The sequence below is a fragment of the Falco punctatus genome, assembly GCF_963210335.1.
Source record: "Falco punctatus genome assembly, chromosome: 15".
Lineage (NCBI taxonomy): Eukaryota > Metazoa > Chordata > Aves > Falconiformes > Falconidae > Falco > Falco punctatus.
In genome coordinates this window covers 19,720,490-19,748,253 of record NC_137595.1, presented here as the reverse complement: position 1 = coordinate 19,748,253, position 27,764 = coordinate 19,720,490, and the positions used below count along the sequence as shown (strand labels likewise).

General features: G+C 40.7%; 2 protein-coding genes across 10 annotated transcripts in view; one reads left to right on the top strand and one right to left on the bottom strand.

Annotated features, from left to right (window-relative positions):
• Nucleotides 1-12,354, top strand: part of AMMECR1 (AMMECR nuclear protein 1) — an 89,227-nt gene extending 76,873 nt beyond the window's left edge. For 2 of the 8 annotated variants that reach the window (XM_080365920.1, XM_080365918.1), the window contains 2 exons: nucleotides 1,470-1,543; nucleotides 2,811-5,922. In XM_080365920.1, the coding sequence (XP_080222046.1) occupies nucleotides 1,470-1,543; nucleotides 2,811-2,908 (172 nt within the window). In that variant the 3' untranslated portion in view covers nucleotides 2,909-5,922. Of the gene's footprint in view, nucleotides 1-1,469; nucleotides 5,923-6,698 lie in introns of those variants that run through there. The other 6 variants (XM_080365921.1, XM_080365922.1, XR_013923871.1 and 3 more) reach the window with 5 other exon arrangements.
• Nucleotides 8,496-27,764, bottom strand: part of TMEM164 (transmembrane protein 164) — a 46,673-nt gene continuing 27,404 nt past the window's right edge. For both annotated transcript variants that reach the window (XM_080365924.1, XM_080365923.1), the window contains exons 5-7: nucleotides 25,138-25,216; nucleotides 15,319-15,419; nucleotides 8,496-14,926 (exon numbers count right to left, since the gene is read on the bottom strand). In XM_080365924.1, the coding sequence (XP_080222050.1) occupies nucleotides 14,720-14,926; nucleotides 15,319-15,419; nucleotides 25,138-25,216 (387 nt within the window). In that variant the 3' untranslated portion in view covers nucleotides 8,496-14,719. The remainder of the gene's footprint in view (nucleotides 14,927-15,318; nucleotides 15,420-25,137; nucleotides 25,217-27,764) is intronic.

Below are 27,764 nucleotides of genomic sequence, written 5' to 3'. Positions count from 1 at the left end.
GTAAACTAGGAGGAGCTGCGGACCCCCTCGAGGGTAGAGGGGCCTTACGGGGAGATCTGGATAGACCAGAGAGCTGTGCAATCACCAACCGTATGGAATTTAACAAGAGCAAGTGCCGGATTCTCCACCTGGGATGGGCTGATCCTGGGTATATGGACAAACTGGGGGACGAGAGGCTGGAGAACAGCCCCGCAGAAAGAGGCCTGGGGGTCTGGGCTGGCGGCAAGCTGGCCCGGGGTCAGGCGTGCCCTGGCAGCCCAAAGGGCTGCGGTGCCCTGGGCTGCGCCAGGTGCCGCACAGTAGCCGGCCGGGGGGCGACTGTCCCGCTGCTCCGTGCTGGCGCGGCCCCGCGGCTCTGTGGGCAGCTTTGGGCGCCTCGGTGCGGGGGAGCATCCAGCTCCGGGAGTGTGTCCGGAGGGGGCGGCCAGGAGGGTGGACGGTCCTGGGGGCGAGGGGCAGCTGGCTTGTGCAGCTTGGAGAAAAGGCCCAGGGGCACCCCCATGGCCCAGCTTCCCCCTCACGGCCCAGGGGCTCCCTCACGGCCCAGGCCCCCCACCATGGCCCAGGGGCTCCCTCATGGCCCAAGGGTGCCCTTATGGCCCAGGGCCCCCCCAAATGGCCCGGGGATGCCCTCACGGCCCAGAGGCTCCCTCACGGCCCAGGGGCACCCGCATCACAGCCTACACCTTCCTCACAGGAGGCAGCGGGGCGGGAGGTGCTGCTGTCTGGTGACCAGCGATAGGACACGAGGAAATGGAGTGAAGCTGCGCCAGGGAAGTTCAGAGTGGCCATTAGGAAAAGGTTCTTCACTGAGAGGGCAGTTGGTCACTGGAACAGGCTTCCCAGGGAAGTGGTCACAGCACCAAACCTGTCAGAGTTCAAGGAGCATCTGGACGATGCTTAGTCATGTGGTTTAGTTTTAGGTAGTCCTGCGAGGAGCAGGGAGTTGGATTCGATGGTCCTTACGGGTCCTTTCCAACGAGGTATGCTATGATTCTAGTCTGAAAAGAATGCAGTTCCCTTTAATGTAGTTGGGATTATTTTAAAAGCAGAATTTGGCAGACAATTGATATTGATTGTTTAAAAACAGCCCAAAAAATCTGTAGTGCTTGTTTACATTTTTCTCCTAGGTTTGACGTAGAGCGCTGGCTGAGGATACAGGCATTCTCAATAAATGAGTTTTTATTCCCTCTACTTCGAGCAACATTATAGGCAACAATTTTTGACAGTTCTGTTTGCTTAAAGTATTTATCGTAAGCACTTATGGTGTGATTTGTCACGTGATTCAAGAATGCCCCTGACAGCCATGATGGTTCTCTCCCTGCCTTTGTGCAACCGAAGTTAGTTTTACTCCTAACATCAGAAGTACAGAGCTGTAATCATCAAACATACCACTAGTGCAGTATTTTTAGAGCTACTTGGAGCTTTCTGGTAACAGTTCTTGAGTTTGCTGCTTTGCTTTTTTCTAGGTACCGTAGTGAGAAGATGACGATGAGCTACACAGAGTACCTTGCCCATCGTCAGCATCATCACTTCCAAAATGGTATTGGGCACCCCCTTCCACCATACAACCATTATTCCTGACACTGAGCCGCATGACCAGTCACTGGACCTCTCTGCAGACCTCTTCCCAGGAGACCCTGCCCCTTCTTGGTCTAGCTATCTCTATTACTGTACCATTTTATGATGATAGTTTCCGTTGCCATGTTGAGGCTGCTTAGTTGGTTAAGCTCATCATGGCAACGGGAGGGAAAACTACATTATTACAAAGATCCCATACTTTTTTTATTATTGAGTCACTGCAGATTTTTTTGCAGCATATATAGCCCTTGGGTTTTTTATGAAATTTTAAATTTCTACTTCATTAACATTGAATTATATCAATCAAGGCTTTCTGTGACTGTGGATGGAAGGAAGAGTTTAAGGATTACAGTTAGGGATGCTTTGCTTAGTAAAAAGGCATTCATGGCTTTTGCATTAATAGGTGTGACAGGGAATGAAACATATCAGATTCAGGTATTCTACTAGACAATGAATTGCATTTTCATAACGTTCTTGATAACGTTGTGTGTACAATATCTCAACCCCACCGTCAAGGTTTCATGTAGCTATTGTACATGATCTCCAGATCCAGCACATACAGCCACCATGTCAAGGCTGACAGACAAAATGCTTTTTTGGATGAAGAGAAGCGATTAACGTGTACAGTGAGAGGTGATGTTAACATAGCAGCATGTTCAGAATCAAGTGGCCTAATTGATAGGGCATGACATAATCCAGTAGGCTACCAGGTGCCTCTGCCTCCGGTTCCATGCTGGGAATCAAGGGCAATCCAGCCCTGTCGAGAGTACTCATAGTAATGCATTTGTAATGAGACGATGCCTTTCTGATGATCTCAAATTAGGAGTGACATTTGTTTTTAAGAACAGGTTGGTGCGTAGCAGATGTCATATTAGGAAGAAAATGGATTTAGATTTAGTGCCTTTTGACTATGACATAACTATATACTTCTATATAAAATTCACAGGAAAAATATAGCAAATACACTGGACATTCTAGCAAACTATTGAGTCTGCTCTGGTGTCAGGTTTTGGGGGATTTTTTTTTTTAAGTGAGAAATTTTTTTTTTTATATATATCAATCCTGTTTTGGGAAAGAAAAATCCCTGTTTTGTTTTCTTCTGCTTTTGAACTTATTGAGTTTTATCAAGTCGTGAATAGGTAGATATTTCACTATTGTTTAAAAAAAGACTGTTGTGAAAGAGCACAGGACAAGTATGCCGTAATTTTACATGTTTTCATCTATTACAGGAATAATACTTGAGAGCTGTAAAGTACTGTGTAATAATTCTGATGCCCCTCCACATGGTAGAAGAAAGAGAACTGATTGGAACTTTTTCCTGCTGTAAAAATAGGATTTAGCAAAAGGTATGCGTGGTATATTTGCAAGCCCGGTATGTGGTAGGAGCAAGCTCCTTGCTCGTGTGCCTGCAGAACTCCCACTAATACCAGTTGTAGTTCAGTGCATCTTCTAGGGGACGATATACGCCATCTATTACAGAAAAGACCTTCCTAATATGCGTGAGTAAACCACAGTAAGCATAAATTCCAGTTATTTTGAATAATGAATGTTTGTAAATATATAGATACGTAAAATTAAAATAGTTAATTAAAATTCAGTTTTAAAAAAACAGATTAATTATAAAAATGTTTCAGTAGGGCTCCAAAAACAGATATGGATAAATTATGCTCATCCCTTATGTGAGGTTAGCTTTGCCACTTCTTGTAGAAGGTCTTTGGTTTTCCTTCATCCACAGCATTTGATGTCCAAATATTAACATTTTCAGTTGTGATGCCTTAATTTATAAGCAGAGGGCCTGAAATTTCAGGAGCCAAGAGATGCCAGCCAGAAGCTGCAAAAATTAATAGATGTTTATACAGAGGCTATTTTGGATGATACTGTTGTCTTGTTTCTACTTGGGGAACACTTTTAAATGGATTAGTCTTCAAGTGGAAATTGTGAACAAGTGGCTACCTGATAGAGTTGTGTTGCGATTTTTTTTTTTTCTTGCCCTTATAGGGAAACTGAGCACAAACTGAATTGTTCTGCAAAAAAAAAAAAAAAAAAAAGTCATCCAACCCCATCTTTATCTGTCATCTCGTTACAGCATGCTCATGCTTCTGTATGAGCTCATTGTTATAAGTTTTTTAAAAAGATCTATTATAGATAAAAATATATATGTATTGAAAGGTGCTAATCAACCTCAAGCAGGTCACGTGACTGGTCATGCGGATCTAAAATCATATCAGATTTTTTAAAAAATCTTCGATATATGCAGATGTTATACAGAATTTCTTACCAGTGTAATAATGATATACTGATGAATAAACAATCCTGCAGGTTTTTAAGGACAAGGTCAGCAATACTTCCCACCATGGCTTGGGGGAGAAAAGGATAGTTTTGTCTCCTTTTTGTATACAGCATAATGCACACTGCATTTTTGTCTATCTCTTAGTAGCTGTTGCTTAAAAATATAGTTAAAAGGGTGTTATACAAACTGTAAAGGTGTGCTTTTGAAATGAGTTAATGCCAGACCCTTCTGGACCAGAGTTTTGTATCACTAATTAAAAAAAACTGTTACAGAGTCTGTGGTCAATCAGATTGTATGATATTTTTTTAAAAAAGATTGGAATACTCAATCTACAGTGTTTCTAGGGCACCTACCTCCTCAGCATGCAAGTGCTGAAATTGCTATGGATTGTTTCTGTGTAATTGTGGGTTTGTTTGTACAAAACGTGCAGTTCACTGTGGCATGCACTGGGACAGAATAGGTCTGTTTGCGTAAAGCTGATCAACAATTGCTCTCGCAAATGTCATTCCCTCATAGTTATGTTTAGTACCCTTTTAGATATATTGCTGGGTTTAGATACAGATTTTTCAATCTGTTTCTTTTTGTAATTTGGGGTACTCTATAAGAAGTTAAGGTACAACCAAGCAGCGTATTTCTGTTTTTTAAGTTGGAATGCTGATTTTTTACGAGCATTACTCAGTTTGCCTTATTCCATTAAAGAGATTGTTGGGGTTTTTTTGAATTCTTTTGCTTAATGTTCCTAAAAACCCTCTTCTGTAAACTGAGTTAGACAACGAAACCGTAGACTTGACATGAAACTATTACTCAGTCGTGCTTCAAGTGGCCTTCCTTCTGCCCAGCCTGCTGTAGCACGGACTCCTCACCATCTCAACCCCAGCGCTGATCGTAGCAGGGGGAGGGCACACTAGAGTTCTGACCTCAGATACACTATGAAATCAAGGCCGTCAAATCCATTTGCACACCCTGGCGTTTGTATACGGACCTCTTTACTTGTCTTCAAACGTGCGGGTTTTTAAAATTGTTGTCTGGAGTAGGTTACATCTCTTATGTGTGTTAGATCGAACCAAAGAAGCCTCCAGCCATGCCCAAATGCTGCTCCTAAAGCCTGCCTTCCAGTCCTTACAAAATCCCTGCAGGATTAAATGTGTTAACTTTTTTATTTTTGTACAGTTTCTAACTGATTTTTGCTAGTGATGTTAATTGAATTAAGTTTATTTGGGGAGTCTGAATATCTCCTCCATTTAAATAAACTGGTGACTTTCCTTTTATGTTAAAAAAAAAAAAAGGTTTAAAAAAAAAAAAAAAAAAAAAAAAGAGAAACCCAAAGTGTGCCTCTCAGATTTAAGGGTTTCTGGTTACATTTATTCTTAAGACCAGCAATGATTCTTTATAGACAAAGATATGTTTTCCTCGTTTTTTATTACTGTTAAAGAAAAAATAAAAAAGAAAAACCTCTTTCTTTGCTCTGGACCCAGTAATTGTGCTGGTACATAAACGCACTGAGAAAACAAACTTTTGTTTGGAACTTTTGTAACAACTTATGACTGTTTTTGTATATCAAAGTTGATTCTTTTCAAGATATTTGGATCTAGTTTCTAAGTTATTTTAGTGTTTTATATGTTACAAAAAAAAAAAAAAATTCTTTAAATTGTTCACCAGCATCTTGAGTTATCTTTAATGCAATGGTGACACACGATGGGCTCAGAGCTACCTGGAGTAGCTTGGAAGGCCTCCGTCTTTTCCTTCCTTCCTTAGTAACTTGATTGATTACAATAATATCACAGATTACCTGAACCCCCTTCCTTTATAACTAGATCCTCCTTCCTTCCACATTTAATTGCTATTAGTGTGAAGAAACTGTTGAAATGGGTATTTTAATATAAGTACGGCTTAAAAAAAGAAAAATGAGGAAAAAGAAAAAAAAAAAGATTATAGAAGGTTATCTGTGGGTCTGTGAGATATGGCTGTGGAAAGATATTGTAGTAGTTTTAACACTATTGTTATTACCTTTTAAATCATTTACCCAATAAAATAAGGAAGAAGAATCACCATTTCTTTTTATGTTTCTCTGCTGAATTGTGCGGCTTGGTCAGTTTTTTTCTTTAAGCGTTTGCACTTAGTGTTACTGGTAAAGGTTAATGATGTGTTAGAAATATTTTCCTGTGATTAACTGTCTTTCCATTTTGCCTGCTGTAGGAACAGATTGTGGACAGGTGCATGCAGCTTTCGGTGTAATTTGTGAGTCAGTACACACTCCAAGTTAAATCAGCATTTATAGCAGTTGTATCACTTGTATCAGTATTTATATCAGTATTTGGAATCAGTTCAGTTTTGTACTTTTTATATCTTAACGTTAAACAGGGAATTTTGTCCAGGCTTGGGCTCCTTGCCCTCTGAGAGGGGGAAATGCTTTCAGCCTTTTGAAGCAAGACGTTGCTGCAGAACCAGTTATACTGGTGTAACCAACACATCACCTACGCTACTTGTAGCAACGTTATGATGTGTTACAAGAATGTGGCAAGGTGTGTACTGAAGAATATCTTGAAATATCACCTAAAATAATTTCAATGCACTTTCTTCCTATTACTGTTACAGTAGTAGGTGTGACTTTTAAAGAGTATCTAGGCTTGCTGTGCCACGAGGGATTTTTTTATACCTAAGGTGTCGACTGTGCAGTTGACCAAATTTTATGGAAATGAGTGTAGAGCTTGTGCCGACTTAGGGCAATCCTGCAAAGTACGGTGGGCCAGGGAAGAAGTCTTTCCCCCTTCCTCAGAAGCTTTTAGCCTTAACACAGTGGTGCTATTTTTAAATTGTTTTACTTCAGCAGATCACGAGAACGGCACACCAGAACCGTGAGTTCATTAACAGCTTTAACTGTCCACAGCAGCTTTCAGCGTCCCTGCGGTAGCTCTGCCTTGGGAGCAGCGCTGCCCCTCCGTGCTGGCACGGGTGGTTGTGCTGATACCCAAGAGATGTTTTATTTGAGAAGGGAAGGCGTGTGGTCCTGCGAAGCAACGAAGCCACAGTCCAGCTGATGACAGAGCAAAGTACCCAGACAGGTAAAACTGACTCGGAGAACTTCATTCCCTGAGCCAAATTCTAGTGATCGGAGAGATGTTTTCTACTGAGTCTGAGTTAAAGATATGTCCTTTTTAGGATAATTTCTGTGACAAAACAAGAAACTTCTAACATCTCCCTGGAATTCAGATCTGAGTTTAGAAGTGGTTTTGTTTGTCTTTGACTAACTCCTGTCTGTAGTTGCAAAGTCTTTGAAAACAAACCAATGTAACCTTTGGATGTTGGTGCAGCCATTACTCCACTTGCTTTGAAGCCTTGGTTTAGAAGATTTAAAAGAAAAAAAACTCTGAAAGGAAAACTTGCTTAAGTAAATAGTTTCCATTGTTGTTTTAGTATCTCACAGATGGGGTATCATTAGTCTGAATTAGGTAAAACCTTCCTAAAACTGACCTCCACTGAGATGTGTAGCTAGTTAAAACTTCCTGCCCGAAGTTTCCCACTCTTCTTGCTACTTTAGCCAGCTGTCTAGTTATCACACTATAAAAACCAAACTACCAAAACAGTGCTGGGTATTAAGGATGTTTCAGAGGTGGAAACTTGCTTATTCTTACACAGATGTTGGTACTAAACAATGAAAGCCTGACTTACAATCAGAGTTGTAGAGAGATAAAGGGGATAATTAGCAGTGCCTAAAAAAGGAAATGGCTGGTTTAGTTCACCTTGGGTTTCCATAAGGCACTTCATACTCAATTTCTACTTTAGCTGTTGTATTAGTCTTTCTGTTATTCAAAAGAAATTACGGTGGAGAATTGGTTCTGTTCCTCAGCTCTGTGAAAACTTCTACAACGCAATAATACAGGTGAGCATGTCCAGTATGTTGTTTTTCATTGTGTACAGATCCTGGAAGTACCTGCTTGTCTGAGATGTCCTGGGTAACATCATTGCAGTCTGTCTAAATGTATTTTTAATTACAGCCAGGAACACTTCTGAAGCACATCAAAACTACCTTGCCTTCCCCTGTGGTGTGAGACCGAGTAAGTTACAGTAGCTTTCTGAACAAAGTTTTAAGCTGAAAACCGTACGTGTTCTTCCATCTCCTACTAAAGAGACATAGATGAGGAAGTAACAGACACTGCCACAATCGGGGCAGGAACAGTGGAAGCACAGAGAAAGCATCATAATACTGTAATACCGTTTCCTGAGCTCTTCACCTGAAAGACATGGACAGGGACTATTTAAACAGTGATTAAAGGATTTATGTCCTACAGCAAGATCTGCCGGTAATCAGGCTTGGCTTGTGTCAATTGACAGGTAACAGGCACAGGTCATAGCTAAATGCTTAAAACATCCAGAAATCCCAGTAAGTGTCGTTGTCGCTTACAGAAACTGCTACGTGCGAGGCAGGCTACCCCTAGCAGGGCGGGCTGCTTAAGACAGGACAATCCATATTCTTACCAGATTTGATGATGGGCAATCTGATACTGAAGTCCCTCTCTTTAATATTACAAATTGAACTGGAAAGTCAATCTGGGTTCTCTTACTAGTTCTAAAAAGTTAAGCAAGACAGACAGTGCCTGGCACTACTAGAATGATAACAAAACTGTACAGTAGCCATTAAAATGAATTTATTTGTTTTAATTCAAAGGTTTAACAACTATTAGCCCAGTGGTCTGGACTCAGGGCACAACCACAAAGAAGAAACATCAGACCAAAATACAAAAAACAAGTACACAAATTACCCCTTATTTGTAAATGTAACCTCATAACCAAGTTTTAGCACATTAAAAAGTTTACAAAGTTTGTAACACTCTTAAAAATTATTCAGAACTGACAGCATATGTGGCAGTTGAGCCTCTCCACTCCATCCTTGCCCATACCGTTCTGTGCCTGGATAATGCCACACTTGAACTGGCAGGTTGGGTCACTGGAACTGCAGGTTTCCAAAGACACTTTGGTGCTTCTGACCAGTGCCCGAGCAACTCCAGCTCCCTACCCCCGTTGGGTTAGCAGGAGGCGTGCGGGTGCGCTCGCTGTTCTGCCTGCTGTGTCCTCTGCAGCATTGAGATAATGACTCAGTAAATGCAGAAATAATTTAAAAAAAGTACAAAATTGACCCTGAAGAAAAATAAAATCATTTAAAAAACAGCCTGGCTTTAACCAAGTTACACTAAAAGCTGCAAGACAGATTTACAGCAATATCACTTTGAGTACGAGATCACAAAAGATAAGTCTTGTCACTGTAAAAATGAAAACATCAAAGTTGACCTGTCTGCCTGTAGAAACCTCAAGCTTCCTAACAGGGCTGGCATATGCCCTCTTCCTGGTTTCTGGCCTTTTCAGAGCTTTGTTAACTATTAGGACTAATTTAATTCCTAAGAATCTGCCTGTAGTGAAACAACTGCAACACTGAGAAAAAACAGCACGTCTCTATTTCCATTAGCTATAGCTACTTAGAAAATTAATGTCTCTGGTTTAGATGCAAGACTTAGGACATTAAAGTACAGTAATTTAACAGTTGCAAATAGCCATTTCTGAAAGAAAAATACAGTTGGGCTTTACAAAATGATATCAAATATACAGAAATATCAAAACCCTGATTGTGGCCAGAAACAGATGGATAAAACTACACTGAGGTACTCTATAATCTTAAGGTATGCAAATGGGGTGACTTCCCATGGCTCCCAACTTCAGCACCTGATTAAGCACAAGTAGGCGTTGCTTATAAGCAGCATTTGTCGATCCCCAACAAGCTGAACCGAAACCAAGTACAAGAGCTGTCAGGTTTCATCCTTCCAAAGAAACAAGATGCAAATTCTTCTTTGGTGCTTAAATAGAAGGAAGTTAGAACAAACAGATACAGCTCAAACACCGCATCCTTGAAAAATAGCACTGCACGTATCCTGGACAGCTAAATCCTTGGCACAATAATCTCAATACACACAGGCTGTGTTGCCAGATGTTACGGTGGGTGCAGGAATTTTACTAGCTCACTTTTCTGCTTTGGAGGGCTACTTACTCTAAAGCTGCATAAACAAACTGATGAGGAAACAAGTTTATTGTGGTTACTAATGCTTCATTTATGCGTACATTTGCAGGCAAATTTAGACAGTCATTCACTGGCAGAAAGAGTAATCAATGTCATTCTCCTTGGTTCTTTTGTTTGAAACACCTACAATATTAAAAATTAGGAGAGCGGAGTGCTCTGCTCAGACCCCTTACTACATACCAGTGTCTGTGAAGTCTGGGCATTGGCGCTGCACAAGAATTTTTTTTGGTATTGTGCCTGACTCGCTGGTGGGCAGCACATCACTCCCCATCAGGGCGAGAGTTTACAGTCAGCTTAAGCCACTGCTGAAAGGAACAGCCTGTCCGCTCTCTGGCCCACCCCCTGCTCTGCCCCGTAGCTGCTGCTCCCATTACTGTTAGCACTGTGACAAAAGATGTAGGACCATTTGCCCAGGGGAGGCCAGGACTACCCTTTCAATGGTGCACTGCACTGCTGCAATGTCAAATCTCATCACCAGGTGCTGGGCAACAGATTCAAGCTCTCTTGACCTAGATTGTGTGCATAATACCACAGGGGAGAATGCCTGTTAGGATTCAAGAATAGCAGTATAGTTTTGCTCTTTAATTTCCAGCATAAATAAGCATAAAAGCAACCAAAGAAGTCATCTGGATAGCATAACTGCCTATAAAATAAACCATTCAGGGAAAAGAAAATCAGCCTCTGCCAGGGAAGAGAATAAATAACCCCAATGGAGATTAAGTATTCTGCTTTCCCATTCAAACCAATATCCTGCATGCTGAACAAAGTCGGTGTATCTGATGCACATTCTGAACAGATACCAGAGACAGCTGAGGAATAAAAGATGCAAAGTTCCATGACACCACCTTCAGAAGTTCGTTCCCTTTCTGCTCCCATCCTGACCTTCACCTCCTGTGAAGCCTGTCTCTCAGCTATGCTCTTAGTTTCTTGTGGCGCCACACCATAAACCAAAATGAAATACTAAGTTTAAAGAGTCTTCAAAAACAGGCAAGGGGAGAGGGAATAATTTAACTTTTGGGCCCCTCACTACAGGAAAGACACCAAGGTGGCCAGAGTGCATCCAGAGAACAGCGGAGCTGGGGCAGGGGCTGGAGCACAAGGCTTATGAGGAGTGACTGAGCGAATTGGGGGTGTTCAGCCTGGAGAAAAGGATGCTCAGGGGAGACCCTCTTGCTCTCTACAACTACCTGAAAGGGGGGTGGGGTATAGGGTGGGGGGTGGTCTCTTCTCCCAAGGAACAACCAACAGGACAAGAAGAAACAACCTCAAGTTGCACCAGGGGAGGTTTAGGTTGGGTATTAGGAAAAAATTCTTCACCAAAAGGGTTTTCCAGCACTGGAACAGAATGCCTAGGGAAGTGGTGGAGTCACGTTCCCTGGAGGTGTTTAAAAGCCATGTAGGTGTGGCACTTAGTGACAGGGTTTAGTGGTGGCCTTGGCAGTGCTGGGCTAATGGTTGGACTTGATCTTAAGGGTCTTTTCCAACCTAAATGATTCTGTTCTAATTCAGCCAGCTTCACTGATACTGTACAACAAGCAAAGAAGCAACAGCTTACTGTCAAAAAAAGAGGCGAAGGTCCTACTGCCTTCCCTCCCACCTGACCCCAGTTGTACCAGTCGACTCTTTACAGCAGCTCCAATACTTCCAAAATCCTTATTGAGTGTGGTAGTTGGTTTACCTCTCTCCTGCTTTGCTGAATTACCTTGTTCAGTTAGCCATTTTAGTGACTTAAATTGGTACAGAGGAGTTCAACAACCTCCAGAACCCGCCCAGGTGAGGTCTGGAAGGGAACCGTGCGTGTCCTGTTGGCTTTCGTGAGCAGTTCTGTCAGCATGTTCCACGTTGGGAAATTATGCCTGAATTCATGGCATGACTTAAAACAACTGGACCAGCATAACAGAGAAAAGCACGAGTCACAGCACCATGACAGAAACAGACATCTATGATTCAGGGTGGGAGGGGAGGCAAGAGCAATCACTTACAGCGGCTCTGCTACCGAAGTCAATGGTACAAGTGGTGCAGCTCCACCAAGAATCCTTTCATCCAAACTGCCCCAGGGATTTCCCTCCTGTTAGCTATATTTAACATCACCATTCCTGCTACTGAGTTTGAAGTCAGGTCAGAAGAGCTCACAAATTTTGCATTCCAAGCAAAGAGCCTGCACTGAGTGAGACACCTGGGCTTATTTAAATGCTTCTGCAGTCTTAATTGACCGGAGACAGTCAATGGTGGTAGACAGCAGCTGTTTTATACTCATTTAGAATGCCCCAAAGCAGGTGACTATAGATAGGAAATGCTGTAGTTAAACAAAAAAACCCAAAAAACCTGCTAATTTCATGTAACACAGAAATTCTTCCAGTAGCTACGATATTCTGAAGGAAAAATAAACAGGAAAGATTCTTAAAAACATAAAAAACCCACAACCAAAACCCCCATAAGTAAAGTTAAGCACATAACAATGCTAAATAACACTTGCCAAATTTGGCTAAAGTTATTCTATTGCAATAGCAAACATTCCACCTAAACAGGACTGAATCCACCATAAGGCATTTTGCCAAATTCTCAAGTAAATAAACCATGATACACTTGACAGTAACTATGGGGAAGGAAGAATCACCGTATATTTGATTCAGCTATTTATAGGAGGTGAAGTCTATTAACAGGGGGCACGCTCTAACATCCAGCACCATGCATCTTAGCATCTCCCAGCAACATCCTCCCTTTCATCATGAAATACTGAATCTGCTGAAATGAATCGCAAGAACTTTGATCACTTCAGCAGCTAATTAAGTGATATTTCACAGACTGATTCAGGCCTTCAATACCAAAAGACTCTTTCTTTAGGCCCCACTCCATAAATACTGAAGTAACATACGCCTGGCTTTACTGAGGCAGCAGTGAAACTACTCAATGAAATTCATTATATACTTAGACATTTGCAGGATCAACAATTGACAATTAACTCTGTATGCTGGTAGTACTTATTATCAGGTGCTTAGCTTCCTCAAGTTGAACTTGATTAAAAAACAAATGGAGACATCTAGTCTGTCTAACTAAGACTAGCTATATGCATTTGATGGATAGTTTAGGTATATGTTGCATGTTAACGAGTTGCAAGAGTACAGTGTATTTATTATGTATATATATATATACACAGCAAGGAATGGTAGAAAGCCAGAAACCAGTTTGTAAATTAAAGATTGGGACAATATATTTCCTACTGAGTTGTACTTTTTTTTTTTTAATCTTACGGAGTAAAAGTATTTGAAGTAGCCATTTATTCCCTCTCGAATGAAAATTTTTCTTTTTTAAGGAGAAACCACTTCTCACTCTTACTTTTCCTTCTTGAGGTATAAATGACTGTACCTTAACTTCAGGATGTATCTTCAGGTGATCCAGCTGGAGGAGGTATGATCGTTTTTGGTTTATCTTACAAGTCACAGCTTTGACAACACAATGAATCTATAAATTGCAACAAACTTCTGTACAACAAAATTCCTGCAGCCCTGAAACACAACAGTCTGCGTAACAGATTCACAATTAACTATCTGGAGCAACATACTCAAGGTTTCCCATCTTTCTGTCCAACAGCTGCTCCTCTAGCCTTGGAAAATTTGAAGAGGTACACACAGTTTACTCTTTATCATTCTGCCTACCTACATCCTGTTTTCCAAAAGATATGTTGACAGGAAGATTTAGTCATACTAGTAAACTGGAACACTTGCTTTTCAGTAGAGGCCTGCACTGATTTCATGTTCCTTTTTATATCTGTATTTTAAAATCAGTATCCAGAATGTATTAACAGCTGCAGCGAGAGAACATAGTTTCATGGTGGTTTTCTTCACTAACCACTCTAGTGAGTGAGGATCAGTGTAGAACACAGAGAAGGAATGTTTCAAAAGCTAGGAAGTCAAAATAAGAAAACTCATGTTTACTTTGGACTTTGTATTTCCACTCCCTCTCCAACCTAAGCTAAAGGAAAAAAAGTTTTGTTCAAAGTCTGGTCAGAACAGCGGATGAAATATAGCTTACACATAATATGGTTTTTTGAAATTATTTCAACATGGTGTTTTTCCACTCACTCAAATAAAAGCATCTCCAAAGCATCAAGATCTGATGAGACTTAGCCAGATAGATAATTCATCCACAGCAGCTTAGAAATTAAGTAGTCGATGGAAGAAAAAACAAACAAAAAATTTTTTTGAATGAGAGATTGTTCCCCAACATTTTCAACCAGCTTAAAGAAAATACAGTAGAACCTCACTGTTTTGCACTTAGAACTGGGAGATGAAGCGTACATCGTTTCACTGTGACCATTTTGCAACATTCCAGTGCTAAGAGTTAAGCCAGGATGATGCACTTCAACACGTGTTCCGCTCACATCAATGGAGAGTTGTAATTCAGCTTTATTTCCTGTCCTATGATGTAAGTGCCCTTATATCTAATGAAAAATCAGTCAAAACGAGGTAGCACTGCCACTCTCTTTGCTGGAATGTGGACAGATCCTGGCCTAATTTTAAACGGTGGCTTAGCAAGATTCTACTGTAATCTACACAAAATGTATAAAACACGAACCTTTTCCAGAATAAGGCCACTAATTTTGCCATTGGCAATAGGCAGTGAGAAACAGCAGTTAAAAAAACCCTCGCTTCATTACAGAGGTGTTTTTGAGGCAATAAACCATGGGGAGAAGTATAAACACAACTGTCCTCTCATCCCTCCTCTTTGTTTTCCAGTATAAGTATCTGCTCCCTGTATGCACTGCTCCATGGGGAGAGATTTCAGTCTATTTTCTTAGTTGGGAGCCTAAGAAAGTCCACGCTACATTTAAAGATGGGGACAGCACTGTAAAACAGCAGGATTACAAGCTTCCCGTGAGTCATGGTCATGACAGTCTGATGTCCAGATGCCCAGATTCGATACCAGGGCCCATAAAAAGGATCTGAGACGGCTGGGCACAACATGTTGTTCAAATTCACTTCTGTAACCTGAGAAAGTGACAACATTTATAAATTAACAGTATTTTTGTGCTGCACTGATTCAGTCACCTAAAATGGTAATTTTGAAATTACCATAATAATCAAAAATGTTTAGGTGACACTCCTTTGTTCAACACAAGTAGGGCAGCTTTCAGATGAAAAGGAGATTCAAATTCAGTTGTACATTTAATAGATAGACTTATGCAGGTACATAGCCAATTTATGAAATATTTTACCGATACTTATGAGATCTGAGATAAAAATGTTCTTTAGAACATTAATTAAAAGTTTGCATGCAAGGAGTCTTACCCACATATATTTGGACACTTTGTAAAACTAGTCAGGGTTTTTACTCTGAATGTACTTGCAAACTATCCATTTATTAACCTGTATTTACTTACCAATCCGAGAATCTGCAAGATGCTAAAATGATACACAAACATAAACCCTGTGGATAAAAGAGCCCACCAGAAATTGCAGAGTGGTTCTGGGGTGTAGATACCTTGAAAAGAAAGGAATACATTAGGATTCAGCTGAATTGCGGTGTCCATCACACACTCACGAATAATCCTCTCTGCTCTGCTCTGTGGATGTTAGGGCATCTGGCTTTAGCTGATAACCTACTCATTACCATTATAGTAATTAATATTTGAGAGCCTTATTTCTTACCTGGAGCATCCTGATCAGTTTCTTCCCTCCTTCTAGTCCAGCAGTAAAACATACAATATGTTACCCTCATTAAGCTTGCCTGTTTTTCACCAACATCAATGATTTTTACCTCATTCTTCCTTCTACTGCAGAAGTACTAAATGATTTTAAAATACACTAACGGTATACAGTGAGTCTTCAAAAATCAGGTTATTTATACTTAAACACCTGCTTCTTACGAGTGCTATGGGCTTCAGCATAGCCCAATTGACATTGCCTAACTTTATGGTTGTTTAACAGTTAAAAAGTAACTTGCACCAATAATGCCTAGGAACAGGAAAGCTGTATAAAGTAGTCAATCTGTTAATGACAGACTGTGCTTTTAAATGAAAACTGCTGTGGAGATATCTTCAGATACACACTACCAACAATTTTATAATAAGTAGGTATTACAGATACTGTAAAATATTTTTCCCCCTTCAAAGGAAGGGGCAGATGCCACATTCCTGTGTTCACCTTTCTCTCTCCGCCTGAAACTAGGTTTTGTCAATTTACTGACAAAACACAATGCCACATAATGTAGAATGTACCAAGGAAATCAGATCTAATGAAAGTACCCTTAGATACAAGACTATTTTTGGAATTAAATATTCAAGCGTCATATGGCGAGAACAAAACCAGTTTACAGAGTTTTCAAGACCTACTAGCAGATGTGAAAATCTCAGTGGAGGATACAAGGAATACTATTATTTTCCTTACGACTTCAATAACTTAACCTAGGGGTGCAAAAGAAAAAGATGCACAATGTCATGCTGCTCAGCTGCTATAAGAAGTTGTAGAATTTCAGATGATTATAAAAATACACTGGCATTTTTTTTATCTGCCTTTGTCTGTTCTCTGATCCCTTAGATATTATTACATATTGGAACGTGTATCCAGTACTCAAAGGACCTTACAGCACGGCGTACAATATTCCTATCAGCCTTTGCTAGCTAGCACATTCAGTAATTACCATGAAGTAATTACAGACTTCAGCATATAATGTACAAGGCTACTTGGAACTCAAATAACGACACACGCCTAGCTAGCTCTGACAGAACTCACCGGGCTGCAGCTGGTGTGAGTGTGCCCATGGATGTTATCGTATGTAGCGGCAAGTAACTGCTGTTACTGGCTTCACCACATCACCATATAACGGTGCGTCCTGTCTCAGGTTGAAAACCCCTACAGGACTGCTTTCCCAACCCCTGTTGCCCTTTAAAAAAAGTCTTTTCTGCAGTTTTCTCCTGTAGTTTGTACCCATTGTGCCAGTTCAGATTGATTCTGCAGTAGCTCCCTGAAATAACCTAATTAAAATACCATTTTGTGACTGTTACAAATTCAAAATTACCTGCACTTCAATTGTCTGAAACTGTACATCTATTCACTGTCCACTCGAAATAACAGCTTCTCTGTTGCTAGCCAGCAGAGTAAGGAGCTGACTGTATGCCTGAATGACAGCAGCATACATGTGCCCCATGTATCACTCACTGACTTCTAACGAGCAACAACAGCAGTGTAATTACCAAAGATACAACCACACACCATGTTTTAGTAAGCAAGCTGTGACCTGGTGCAACCACCATAAGTAACGAGCAGAGACGCTACTTTGAAAGCTTAAAGCAGCTTGTAAGATTTCTTACCCAGCGGGTAGGTGAAGGTCAGAAGAAGAGTCCGAACTATAAGCAGAGCCCAACGGTAGCAGTGAACTCTGCCTGAATTAAGTTGGGTGCTCTACAGGTAAAGGGGAAAAATTCACAGCAGCCTAATGCCTCAAACCTACCCAGCAAGCATGATCTAAGAGCTGGCACCCTGTTTAGAAAACAGCACAGGAGACTTGATTTAAATAGCAATGATATTCATTAAACTCCACTGCCAAAAAACATCAGATACACGATACCACCTTGAATATGGTTTTTGATTAGAAAGAGCAAGAGAAGAAGCGACCAGCCTTGGTGTCGGAGTTCAGGAGACCATGACTATTTTTGGCTGCACAAACTTTAGGCGACCTGGTCAAGCTACACAAAACCTCTTAGTGCTCCCTCATTAGCTGTAAAGAAAACATAGTTTGACTTGCAAAGTTTTTTTGTATTATCTTTGCAGTTTCAGGTGCATGTTTAACCTGGATGCAAAACACAAAATAACATTTAAATAAGGTGTCTAAAACAGCTCCCAGGAGCAGGCAGAGTAACGCTATACCAAACTGGTTTCATGTGAACTCGCCTGGTTGGCAGTTGCCTGTGTTATTTCAAAAATATCTGATAAAGCCTGAGAATAGATGGTAGTATTCTAAAGAGGAAAACACGCAGAAAAGCTAGAATCCAAAGACCTTGATATTTGGGGGACCTACAATGCAGGTAGTATAGAAACACTAAAACAGACAAGTGAACCCAGCTACAAAACAAGACTGGAGAGGGAAAACAGTCATTAAAAGGCTACAGAAATTGGCCAACGTGACAGAACTGATCAGTGGCACAATTTGGCTTTGAACCCAGGCTTCAACCCAGTCAGGGAATTGTGTTTTAGAAGTCACTTAGGAGAGCTGTTCAGGTGCCTCCAGCGAAGCATTTCACAGTGCTACATCCTCTGTCTGTTGCAAAACTTAAAAAAATACATTAGCAGCTCTCGCCCTCTACAGAATTTTGACCTCGCTTTATAATAGAAACCCCCCCCCCCTTACTAGACTTTACCATCCTGAAAATAATAGTGTGATTTTCACCAGTATTGTTATGTGGACATCAAGGGACAAAAAGGAAACGATGACCTCCCACATGAACATTTCAGAGCGCTCTGGATTCCCAAGCATGCTTTGGGAAACTAACCTTAAACTCATACCTGGGATCCTTTCTGTGCATTTCTCATTAGGTAAATAGTCACTACAGATATTATTTCTCTATGGTCCCGCTATTCAACAGATGAGTGTTTAACAGAGCAGACTATTTTCTGTAGTACACAGCCTGTTAACAGAAACATACGACCAGGAAAAGCAAGCCCCAGCTGAGTGGCTGGTTGAACGGCCTGCGTTGGCTCTGGCAAAAGCTACTTGCTGCTTACAGAGGAAATCCATTTCAACAGGTAGCAGCGAGTTTCACGCTATTCACTGAGGATCACAGGCAATTCTTACATGTTAAGTGCTTTCAGAATTTTCATCTAACTGCCAGTCTGGCACTAATCTCATTCTCAGAAACGCTCACACCCCAGATAGTTGAGACCATTCCAAATCGGGGTCATCCAGCTAGGCTATGTATTTGCTCTCGTGTTGAAATAGCATGGTGGTGGGTATTTCAGTTTAGTGTAAACTTCATTATTTCAATAGCATTGATAGGAAGGATTTCATATAGACTGAAGAGTCTGGTGTTCATCATCTGCTTCGGCAACAAGAATTTCTTGACCTTAAACATGCCAACTTGTTAATTTTGGGGTCTAGAAAATGGAAACATGGCTTTAAAAATCTCAAGATCAACAAAGAGACTGAGTTTCTTTCATACTGTCGTCCCCCATCGTCCGTCCGTCCTGTTCCCCCCCCCAAATCTTGTGCTAGGTTCTAGTGTTCTTATGAACTATTATTTTTATTTAAAGTTCTCAGAACGTAGGCTTGTAAAAATTCAAACGCAACATAATAGCAAGCAATGTTCCTTTTGTATTTCTGTGAAAACACAATGTAGGAGAAAATTACTCCTCTGTTTGAATTAGAACCTAAATATAGTATGATTTTTTAATTTAGTAGGGTATTAAAATAATCTCTTTCTTAATTAGGTCTTGCTTTCATTCCCACTACATCTGGTAAGAGCTTTACCAGATATCCAGCCCAGCGCACTCTCCCTCATTAGTCTCACAATTACAGGTAGACCTGCTTAATCCAAGACTCAGAGCAACTATTACAATTCCTTCATTTTCAAGCTTATAAAAACATGAGGGCAAATTTATTTCCATTTTATTTCCCTTGATCAAAGGGTTAATTCTAGTAGTGTGGCCTATTGAGCTAGCCTAAAGACCAAACTTCCTTTCCAGGGGAAAACAGGAAAAACGTTCTCAAGAGGATGAGCCTGAAATCCAGTTTCCCCCTACAGCGGTTCTGAATCTGTGTACATTTCAAAATACTACCTTATGCCACGAGAGTTCTGCTTCCCTCAGTTCCAGCTGCTCATCAGAATCAGCTCAGACGGGTTTTATGTTACCTGCTTCTCTCAGGAACAGTTTTTTATATTCCACACAGAAGCAGCAACAGTTCTTCCTCTTCCTTCAGAGAGTAGGATTTCTTCCATATACTGGTGCACACCTGGCTAAACTTCCCCGTCTCCTAGGGAGAAACAGACCTTGGCCCCACTCCAAGATGCCACATCAACCTCCTTACGTAGCTTTGTTTTCGTAATAGGCCACCACAGTTTCAAAGGAACTGTAACTGCCCGTTGCATAAAGCTCAGAGGGCCACACGACAGAGACATCTCCTCTCCTCTTCCTCACCAGCTCTCTTAAATCAAATTATCCTGAAACGATCAAGCTACAAGAGCGCCACAGCCCCCACCCCCAGCTGCTGCACGGTGCCCTGGCTACCCTGCTGCTCAAGGTGCCATGGTACGGGCACAGCGCGACAGTGAACCAGGCATCTGCATCTCATACACGGGATCCAAGAGGCAGGAGAAAAGCCGGAATAGGAACATGGAAGTTGCCAGCAGGAGAGTAGGAGAATAATACACAGGAGTTGACAGGTCTCCAAGTAATTAAGAGTTTCAGTGAAAGAGCTGTACCGCTTGTTATCAAGGATTTCAATGAGGATGGAGATAAACTAGGTTTATGACTGCCTAACTATATTCAAACATAAGAGTGATATTTTTCTGGATTACTACTAAGGTATATAATAAAGTCTGCTTTATAACTCCATTTAAAAGCTAAGGAAAGAGACAGCTAAATACAGGTAAGTGTCACAAAGTGGGGAAGTGGCCAAGAAAGGGTACAACAGCTAAAAACGTCTTAAAATACTCTTGCAGAAAGTCCTAACAGCCAATGGAAAGCGCAAGTTTAGATCCCTAGTTGCTTTAATTGCACTTTCCTAGTTTAGAGCCGCAGGAAAAATGATCCTTTCCTCTGTACTTGTATCTGTGTTCTACATCTTACAACCCAGCCCAGCTTCTCATTAGGTAAGAAACACTGCACTGACCTCGAGAAAGCTGACTGTACAGAGCTGCTGCTGGCCACCTGCTGAAGTGCAGCAGAGGCATTCTCCAGGAGGGGGGCAAGAATTAAAAATAAAATATCAAGTTCTACTGGCTTTCTGACAATGCCATAGAACTTCATCTCTTCTGATGCCACTTTTGAAGACATTTGGATCAAAAAAGAACGGGGCTTTGACTTGAGTCAGAGAGACAGTTTCTTTATTGCTTATAAAGATACAGCACTTGCCTTACAAGCTGAAAATTCTGACTCGACTCCCAGCCAGCAAATCACCTACTTAATTATGTAGGGTGTGTATGTCTGTCCACTCCGGCACAGCTGTACAACAGTGAATCAGCTCTTAAAATACATGGGGGCCAGACCACAGGACTGTCCAGTATTTGCAGGGCTGTTACTGCCAGTTTGAGCTCCAAAAGAAGATTATTCCCTGCCCACCCCTCCCCAAAACCAACCAAATCAATTTACTCTCTCCACAGCGTGGACAAGCTGCATTTGAGTTGTGAATTTTGAGAATTTGCAGAGCCATTCTGACAGCCTGGATGCTGGCAAGTATCCCCCCCTGCAGGCTAGAGTGCCAGAACCACGCAACCAGTGACACCAATGCAAAGGCCTCTGATTAAGCATACTCGATACCCTAGAAACAGGTACAGCCGTTCATACATCAGATTGCTCCTTAAAGGGACAAAATCCTAAAAACCCCTCAACACTAACATCCTTTTCTACTTCATTATGTTATTAAATCAACTAAATAATGCTGGAGATCTCAAACCACAAGGCAGACAAGTCTCCAGAACTCCACTGCTAGGGAGCTGCTATAAATTAACCCTTATTTCAAACTGTTGCATAATGATATCATTTGCTCACAGCACTCAGGAAATAAAAAAATCACTTTGATTAAATTTCAGTATGATTTGAAGCTCTAAAATGTGCACGCACATCTAATCCCATCAACTCCATCCAAAAATCTGACCAAACTAGCTTAAGGACCAAGACAGTCAGGAACTGTGAATCAATTAAGGCTGATGCAGTGCAAACTAGGGTTTTTTCATTATGTTAAGAGTTAGAAAAACTAAGTTGTCCTGAACACCACTGAAGGTATCTAATACCTTGATCTTAAAAGGTCAGGTTAATGCACTGTTGCAATATTTGTGGCAGTTTGAGACTATGTGTCCTCAACTGAAATCTCACTAAGCCTTGTACCAGCAATCTGTACCCCAGTAGCATAACGTACAATTATCTGAGCACTCACACGCTTCAGAAGGCCAGCTTAGTTGTAGATGAAAGTGGCTTGAGGAGTTTTTAAGTGGTTGGTTCCACAGTCTAAATCTGTACTGCTGTGGTTCCTGTCTTCTTCCTCCCACCTTGACAACTCCTTCCTTGCACCTCCCTTTTGCTGATCCTAGCACTCATCTGATGCAATAGTAGATCAATCCAGAAGCTACAAAAGCATTCATACTTTTTTGACAGGGAAGCAAAGGTCTCACCTCCTAAGGACAAAATAAAACGGGGACCTACAGCTCTGGTTCAGCCTACCTAGCTATTTCAGGAAAGCTGTAATTTTTGACAGGGTTCACAGGTGATACAAGGTGAGATTCATTCAGAAAAAAAGTTGCCAGCTGCAGATAAACTGCATGTAAGAATAGTCTTCAGTTAGAAATCTTCTGTGCTGGCCTGTTTTATCTGCACTACGTCTATTTTGCATGAGAGCTTCTTTACTGCAGCCAAGAAAGGTCAGAGCCACAGTGCATAAGCATTTATTTTGTCTAGCCTGGCACACATGTACATATACATGCATATATGCACTTGGGGGAAAAAAAAAAACAAACCACACGTTAGAAAAGGAAGTATGGAAATTTATATTCAACTCAGTACAGAGGGGAGAGAGAGGGAAGAGACAGAGGTCTTAATCCCCAAAAGGGAATACATCCTTGAGCTTCAGTGAGTTCACTGTGCAACACTGAAGCCTGAGCCCTGAACATCTTGCATCAAGTTAATCCTAAGCATGGTAAAGCCCCCACACTTACATGGGGGGAGACATGAAGGGGATGCTGCCAGCGCAACACGACCTGTCTTCACCACTGTAATGAACAGCAGGGAGAGAAAGAAAATAATTACAGCCCTTGCTTACTATCACCCTATTTCCTTTCCAAAAGGAAACACTTCAACAGGTAATTGAATATGTGTGCATGACTGGTATGATACCTGCTTAGCACATGTTAACAAACTTGGATGTGCCATTCTATATAAAATGAGCCTCAAATCAGCTCTGTTTCAGGTGTTCTGCTCAACCTTCCTTTGAGAAATGTTTTGAGATCCTATAAGGCTATCGGTAATACTGGCGGATTCCCAATAAGACTGAAGTAGTGTATTTTTCCATATATAATCCATTCCTTTGCATTTTTCCATTTTGCTGCCCTGATTCATTTACTTCTCCCAATCACAATCCATAGATTCACTGATGGAAACTTCTATTTAAAACAGAGAAATAAAGCTGTCAGCTAATCAACATCAGTGACAAAAAAGCAATTTTCACAAGATATAGTTAGGATAAAGGGTGTGATCTACTCAAAGTACTTTAAGCAAAGGTGCTAGTGAAATGACAAAATATTAACAAATGTTTTTAAGCTGAGCAATTTTTCCACCAAAACTCATACATTTAGTCCCCCGTGAAAGTAGCCACAACTACTAGAGAAGTCCAGGGACGTTTTACCAACGAGGTATGTCAGCCAGTCAGGTGCTCAGGAGCCAATGCGTAAGAAATTGAACAGTTACTATTCACACAGCCCAGGGCAATCTCGATGGATATAGCCAACCAAGTTCTATAGAAATGTCACTGCCATCACATCAACATTAGGTGGCAGCAAATACCTGCAAATTAATAAAGGGCAAAAATTTAGAAAACTGCACTAGGATGACAACTGTAGACACAAAGCCCTTTGAACTGCAGGTGATGTCCCATCAGTCCCAGAAAACAGATGCTAAAGAACCCAGACAACCTTTAGTTCAAAACAAACAAACCTCAAACGAACAAACAAACGAAAAAAAATAAAATCAAAAGAACACATCAAGTGACATCCAAGGCCAAACCTTAAAGCGAAAGAAATACATGTCTTAAAATGATGTCATATGGGAACTTCAAGGCCATCAAAGGAAGTGATTTATTGACATCACAAGAGGTTGGTCTGTCATTGCCTACAGTGTACTACAGGGCTGTTTACACCTCCTCCCTCCCGCTCCCCATCCCCTTCTGCAATGATCAGGAGTGTGCGTGACTTCTGCAACTATACTGCACCTTACCATTATTTGCCAGAATTTTAAGATATTAAAGATGAATTAAAATTAAATGTGGCTGGCATAGAAGAGAAAGAAATAGAATGATCTTTTGAAGTATGATACTTCACTTTTTCCTTTAGTGGTTTTTTTTTTTATTTAGTTTCTCTCAGCGGTGGGAAAAAAAAAAAAAAAAGGTTACAAACCACCAGTGAAACAAGAGTGAAGGATTTTAAGTGACTGCTGATATAAAATACAAAAGATCCACCAGAATGGAAAAGGGTGACTCTGCTTGTTCTAAGCATTTCCGAAATAGTATCCCATTGCTGACATCACATCCTAGGGGTTTTCATTAAAGGCTACTGAGCGTCAATTATCATCTTTTATTTCCTGGATGAAACAGTTTAGCTCTGCCAGAAAATGCAGCAGGAAGCATGTCAACGCTAGAGGGGGGCAGAGCATCACGCCAGATGAATACAGCCTGCATTTCCTCCTCAGGAGCACCAATTAGAAAAATCACTGGCCAGTGGAACAATTTGGGATTCCCAGATTTAATGAACTATTATGGTATAAGTGAATGCAAGATAGTAATCTTGTTAGAAGAGATAACAAGCAAGCTACTCCACTGATCTGTGTCACTACATTTCATTAGAGCTTCAGAATGTCAGGAATTTATCTAACTAAATATTTCCGTGAGGATATAATACTAATTATTTTTCCAGCTCATTTTAAGTTGTATTACTTCTCAAGAGACATCCAAGAAGGCAAAAATCTTTAAAATACATCCCAACCACAACTAAGAATGTTGCAAGATGGCAGAGATAGTACTCAAGAAGACAGCGCACATTATGCCAAAACATTCTTGATACCCCTTTGGGCAAAAGACCATTTTCTTATTACCATTTCAGTGCCTGACACAAGCCTTTGTTATCCAGGTTACAATGCCAACATAACATCAGAAACTATTAAGTAAAAACACAGAGAAAAATGGTAATAAAAGAGCAAGAGTAAAGCTCATGGTAACCACCAAGCACAACTTTTCCATTGCATGGGAGCAATACAATACTCAAGAGAGTAAACTGCCAACCTACCTCCTTTCCGCAGCAGATAGATGGGCACAACGTAAAGCATCACATGCTGGATGTAATAAATTTCCATTTCAAATGGAAGCTGTGGAATAAGAAAAATATTTGTAAATGTTTTTCATCACCAAGAACTGAGTTACAAGGAACCGTTCTCCTCCTGACCCATGACAATCCTTTCAGTTATTGTATCACCTATGCCTAGTAACAGACTTGGCATTGTCAATGCTTTTAAAGTGCAGCTAGCTGTACCCGTTCCATTCCATTGCCACAAATGCAATGCAGCACTCCAAGCAGACAATTCTCAAAATTAAACAGAAGCACAACAAAGGAGGAATAAAGATGACTCTTTTCCCTTCATATATTTTCCCTTCATATAAATTACCAATAACAATACAAAACCCTCAAGTAATCAAACCAGAAACTATACACACCCTGTATGACAGTAGCCTATTTAGAAAGAAATTATAATTGCCACATTGCGAGTGATAGAACTCTACAAATGAGGTCTTTTTTATATATAAAAGTAATTACTGAGGAGGCCTGTGCAAAAATCAAAAGACATGACTTATAGCAGTCTGCGTGCATGTGTAAAACTGCTAAGTTTCACCAAATATAAAATAAAATATAAAATAACCAATATTTGAAAGAGAAGCTGCAGAAGAATATATGTAAACAGGTTACCAGTTAGTATTAAATCAGGTATTTCTCACCTGCTGGCAACTTTCAGGAAATTACAATTAGTCATTTGTGTGTTTGGTTGAATTCATGTTTCTAGTTACTACTTAGAGAAGGCAGACAGACTGCTAAAATAACACTGTGCTAAGAATATCTTGAACCATAACTCTTGAGTTTAATTTGAGCCCCTCAATCCAGATGTAACTAATTCTAGCTCTTCATCAGTTAGAAAAGGTAATGCACTTTATTTGAAAGTTATTCCCATCCGTAAATGCCTTTCACTGTAGCTATTTGTTAAACTGAAGCAACACGTTTAAAACCAAACAAGAGGAGAAAAGATTCCAACTGAAAATTCAGAATTCAACTTCTTGCTGCAGCTCACTTGCAAAGCTGAAGACATACTTTTCCATTATTTTTCCAAAATGCAGACTGGACAATACCATACACGGGTACAAAGTCTCACAGGAACGACACAAAGCCATTAGCTTTGGTTTAAATGCAGCCTCATTCTATCATTCTACAGGCTGAAGTGAATCCAGACCTAAGTCCTACCATCGTGGCTTGCCTGTTAGGAGTTGGGGGGAGGGGGAAGCAAGCATCTTCCTTTTCTGCTACTATTCCAAAACACTGAAGTCATAGCATTGAAACAGAAACATTACAAAAATTTCTACATCAACACAAGTAAAGAGAGGTTGGAACAATTTGGTTTTCCTCCTAAACAGCAGTCAGTACACAGCTGGTAATTAATACAGTGATCTTTTAAATTCAACAACAACTCTTACATCCTATTCTGAATGCAAAAGATGCTAAACCCAACAGCTGGATTCTGCTAGTCCTGGCATCCCCTAGCTGAACACGATGAGTGTCCTGATTGCAACCTCCAAGATGTTCAGCCAACTCTTGGGAGACTAAGCTAAAAAAATCTTCCATACAATCTGTCGGGTTATTTTATTCCAAGTATTCTGTATCAAAACACAAAACCAAGCAAGATAATAGTATGCAAAAGCAAGAACTTCATGGAGGTTGTGAGGATTCCTGAATCTGAATCTTTTCGCCTCCTGTCCCTTGTTGAAAGACAGAGAGGGCAAAATGAGGAAATCAAAATTATTTGGAAAGAGGCTAAAGCAGTTTTCCTTACTGGAGAAAAAGCTGTACCTCTCCCAGCTGGAACAGGCACACTTCAGAAACAATCGCTCCTGATACAAACACCACAACATGAGGCACTCATGCCTGCCAAGGAGCATTCTCTATTTAGTATCTGTGATTTCATAAGGGCTTCTACACTCGCCGAGTTGTGAGGGTAAGTTACACAAACACTACACTCAGGACACTTCTGAGAACAGAGTAACAGTTGTTCTGCTGCAGTAGCGTTGTTTTCCGTGTAAAATAAAACATCTTTTTTTCCACTATAAAAGATTTCTTGTTCTGAAGCCTGGCTAATTATGCAAGTGCATTTCCTGATATAGAGCTGCAAGAGCACAATTTCTGTACAACCGAGCACTCAAGTTGTACAGCCAGGGTACAACAAACAGAAAATGAGCAAACACAAAACCATAAAGTTGAACTGAGCAAAAAACTGACTCACCTAGCTCTAAAAGTCTTGTCTAGAAATTGTTTTAGCAATAAAAGACACACAGATAGCAGGTACCTTTTCTATGCAAAGAGAAACTGCAAGTGAAGACAAGGTAGGAGAGATCACCCATCAGTCTAGGATGTAAAGCATGTCTTAGGGAAAACAAGCACTTCAGCAAGTGGTAAAGTTTGAGATACTGAAAAAAGCAAAGCAACACTTACAGAACAAAGTAAGTCAAAGTACTGAGTCGGTCCCTCTAATAATATCTGACCATAGGCACCCACGAAGGCCACGTGTATTTGAACTCAGACTCCAATCATCTCTGAAGTGGACCCTCTTCACAGGCTCCATGAGACTTGTCCTCTCCTGTCAGATGCCACTGTGG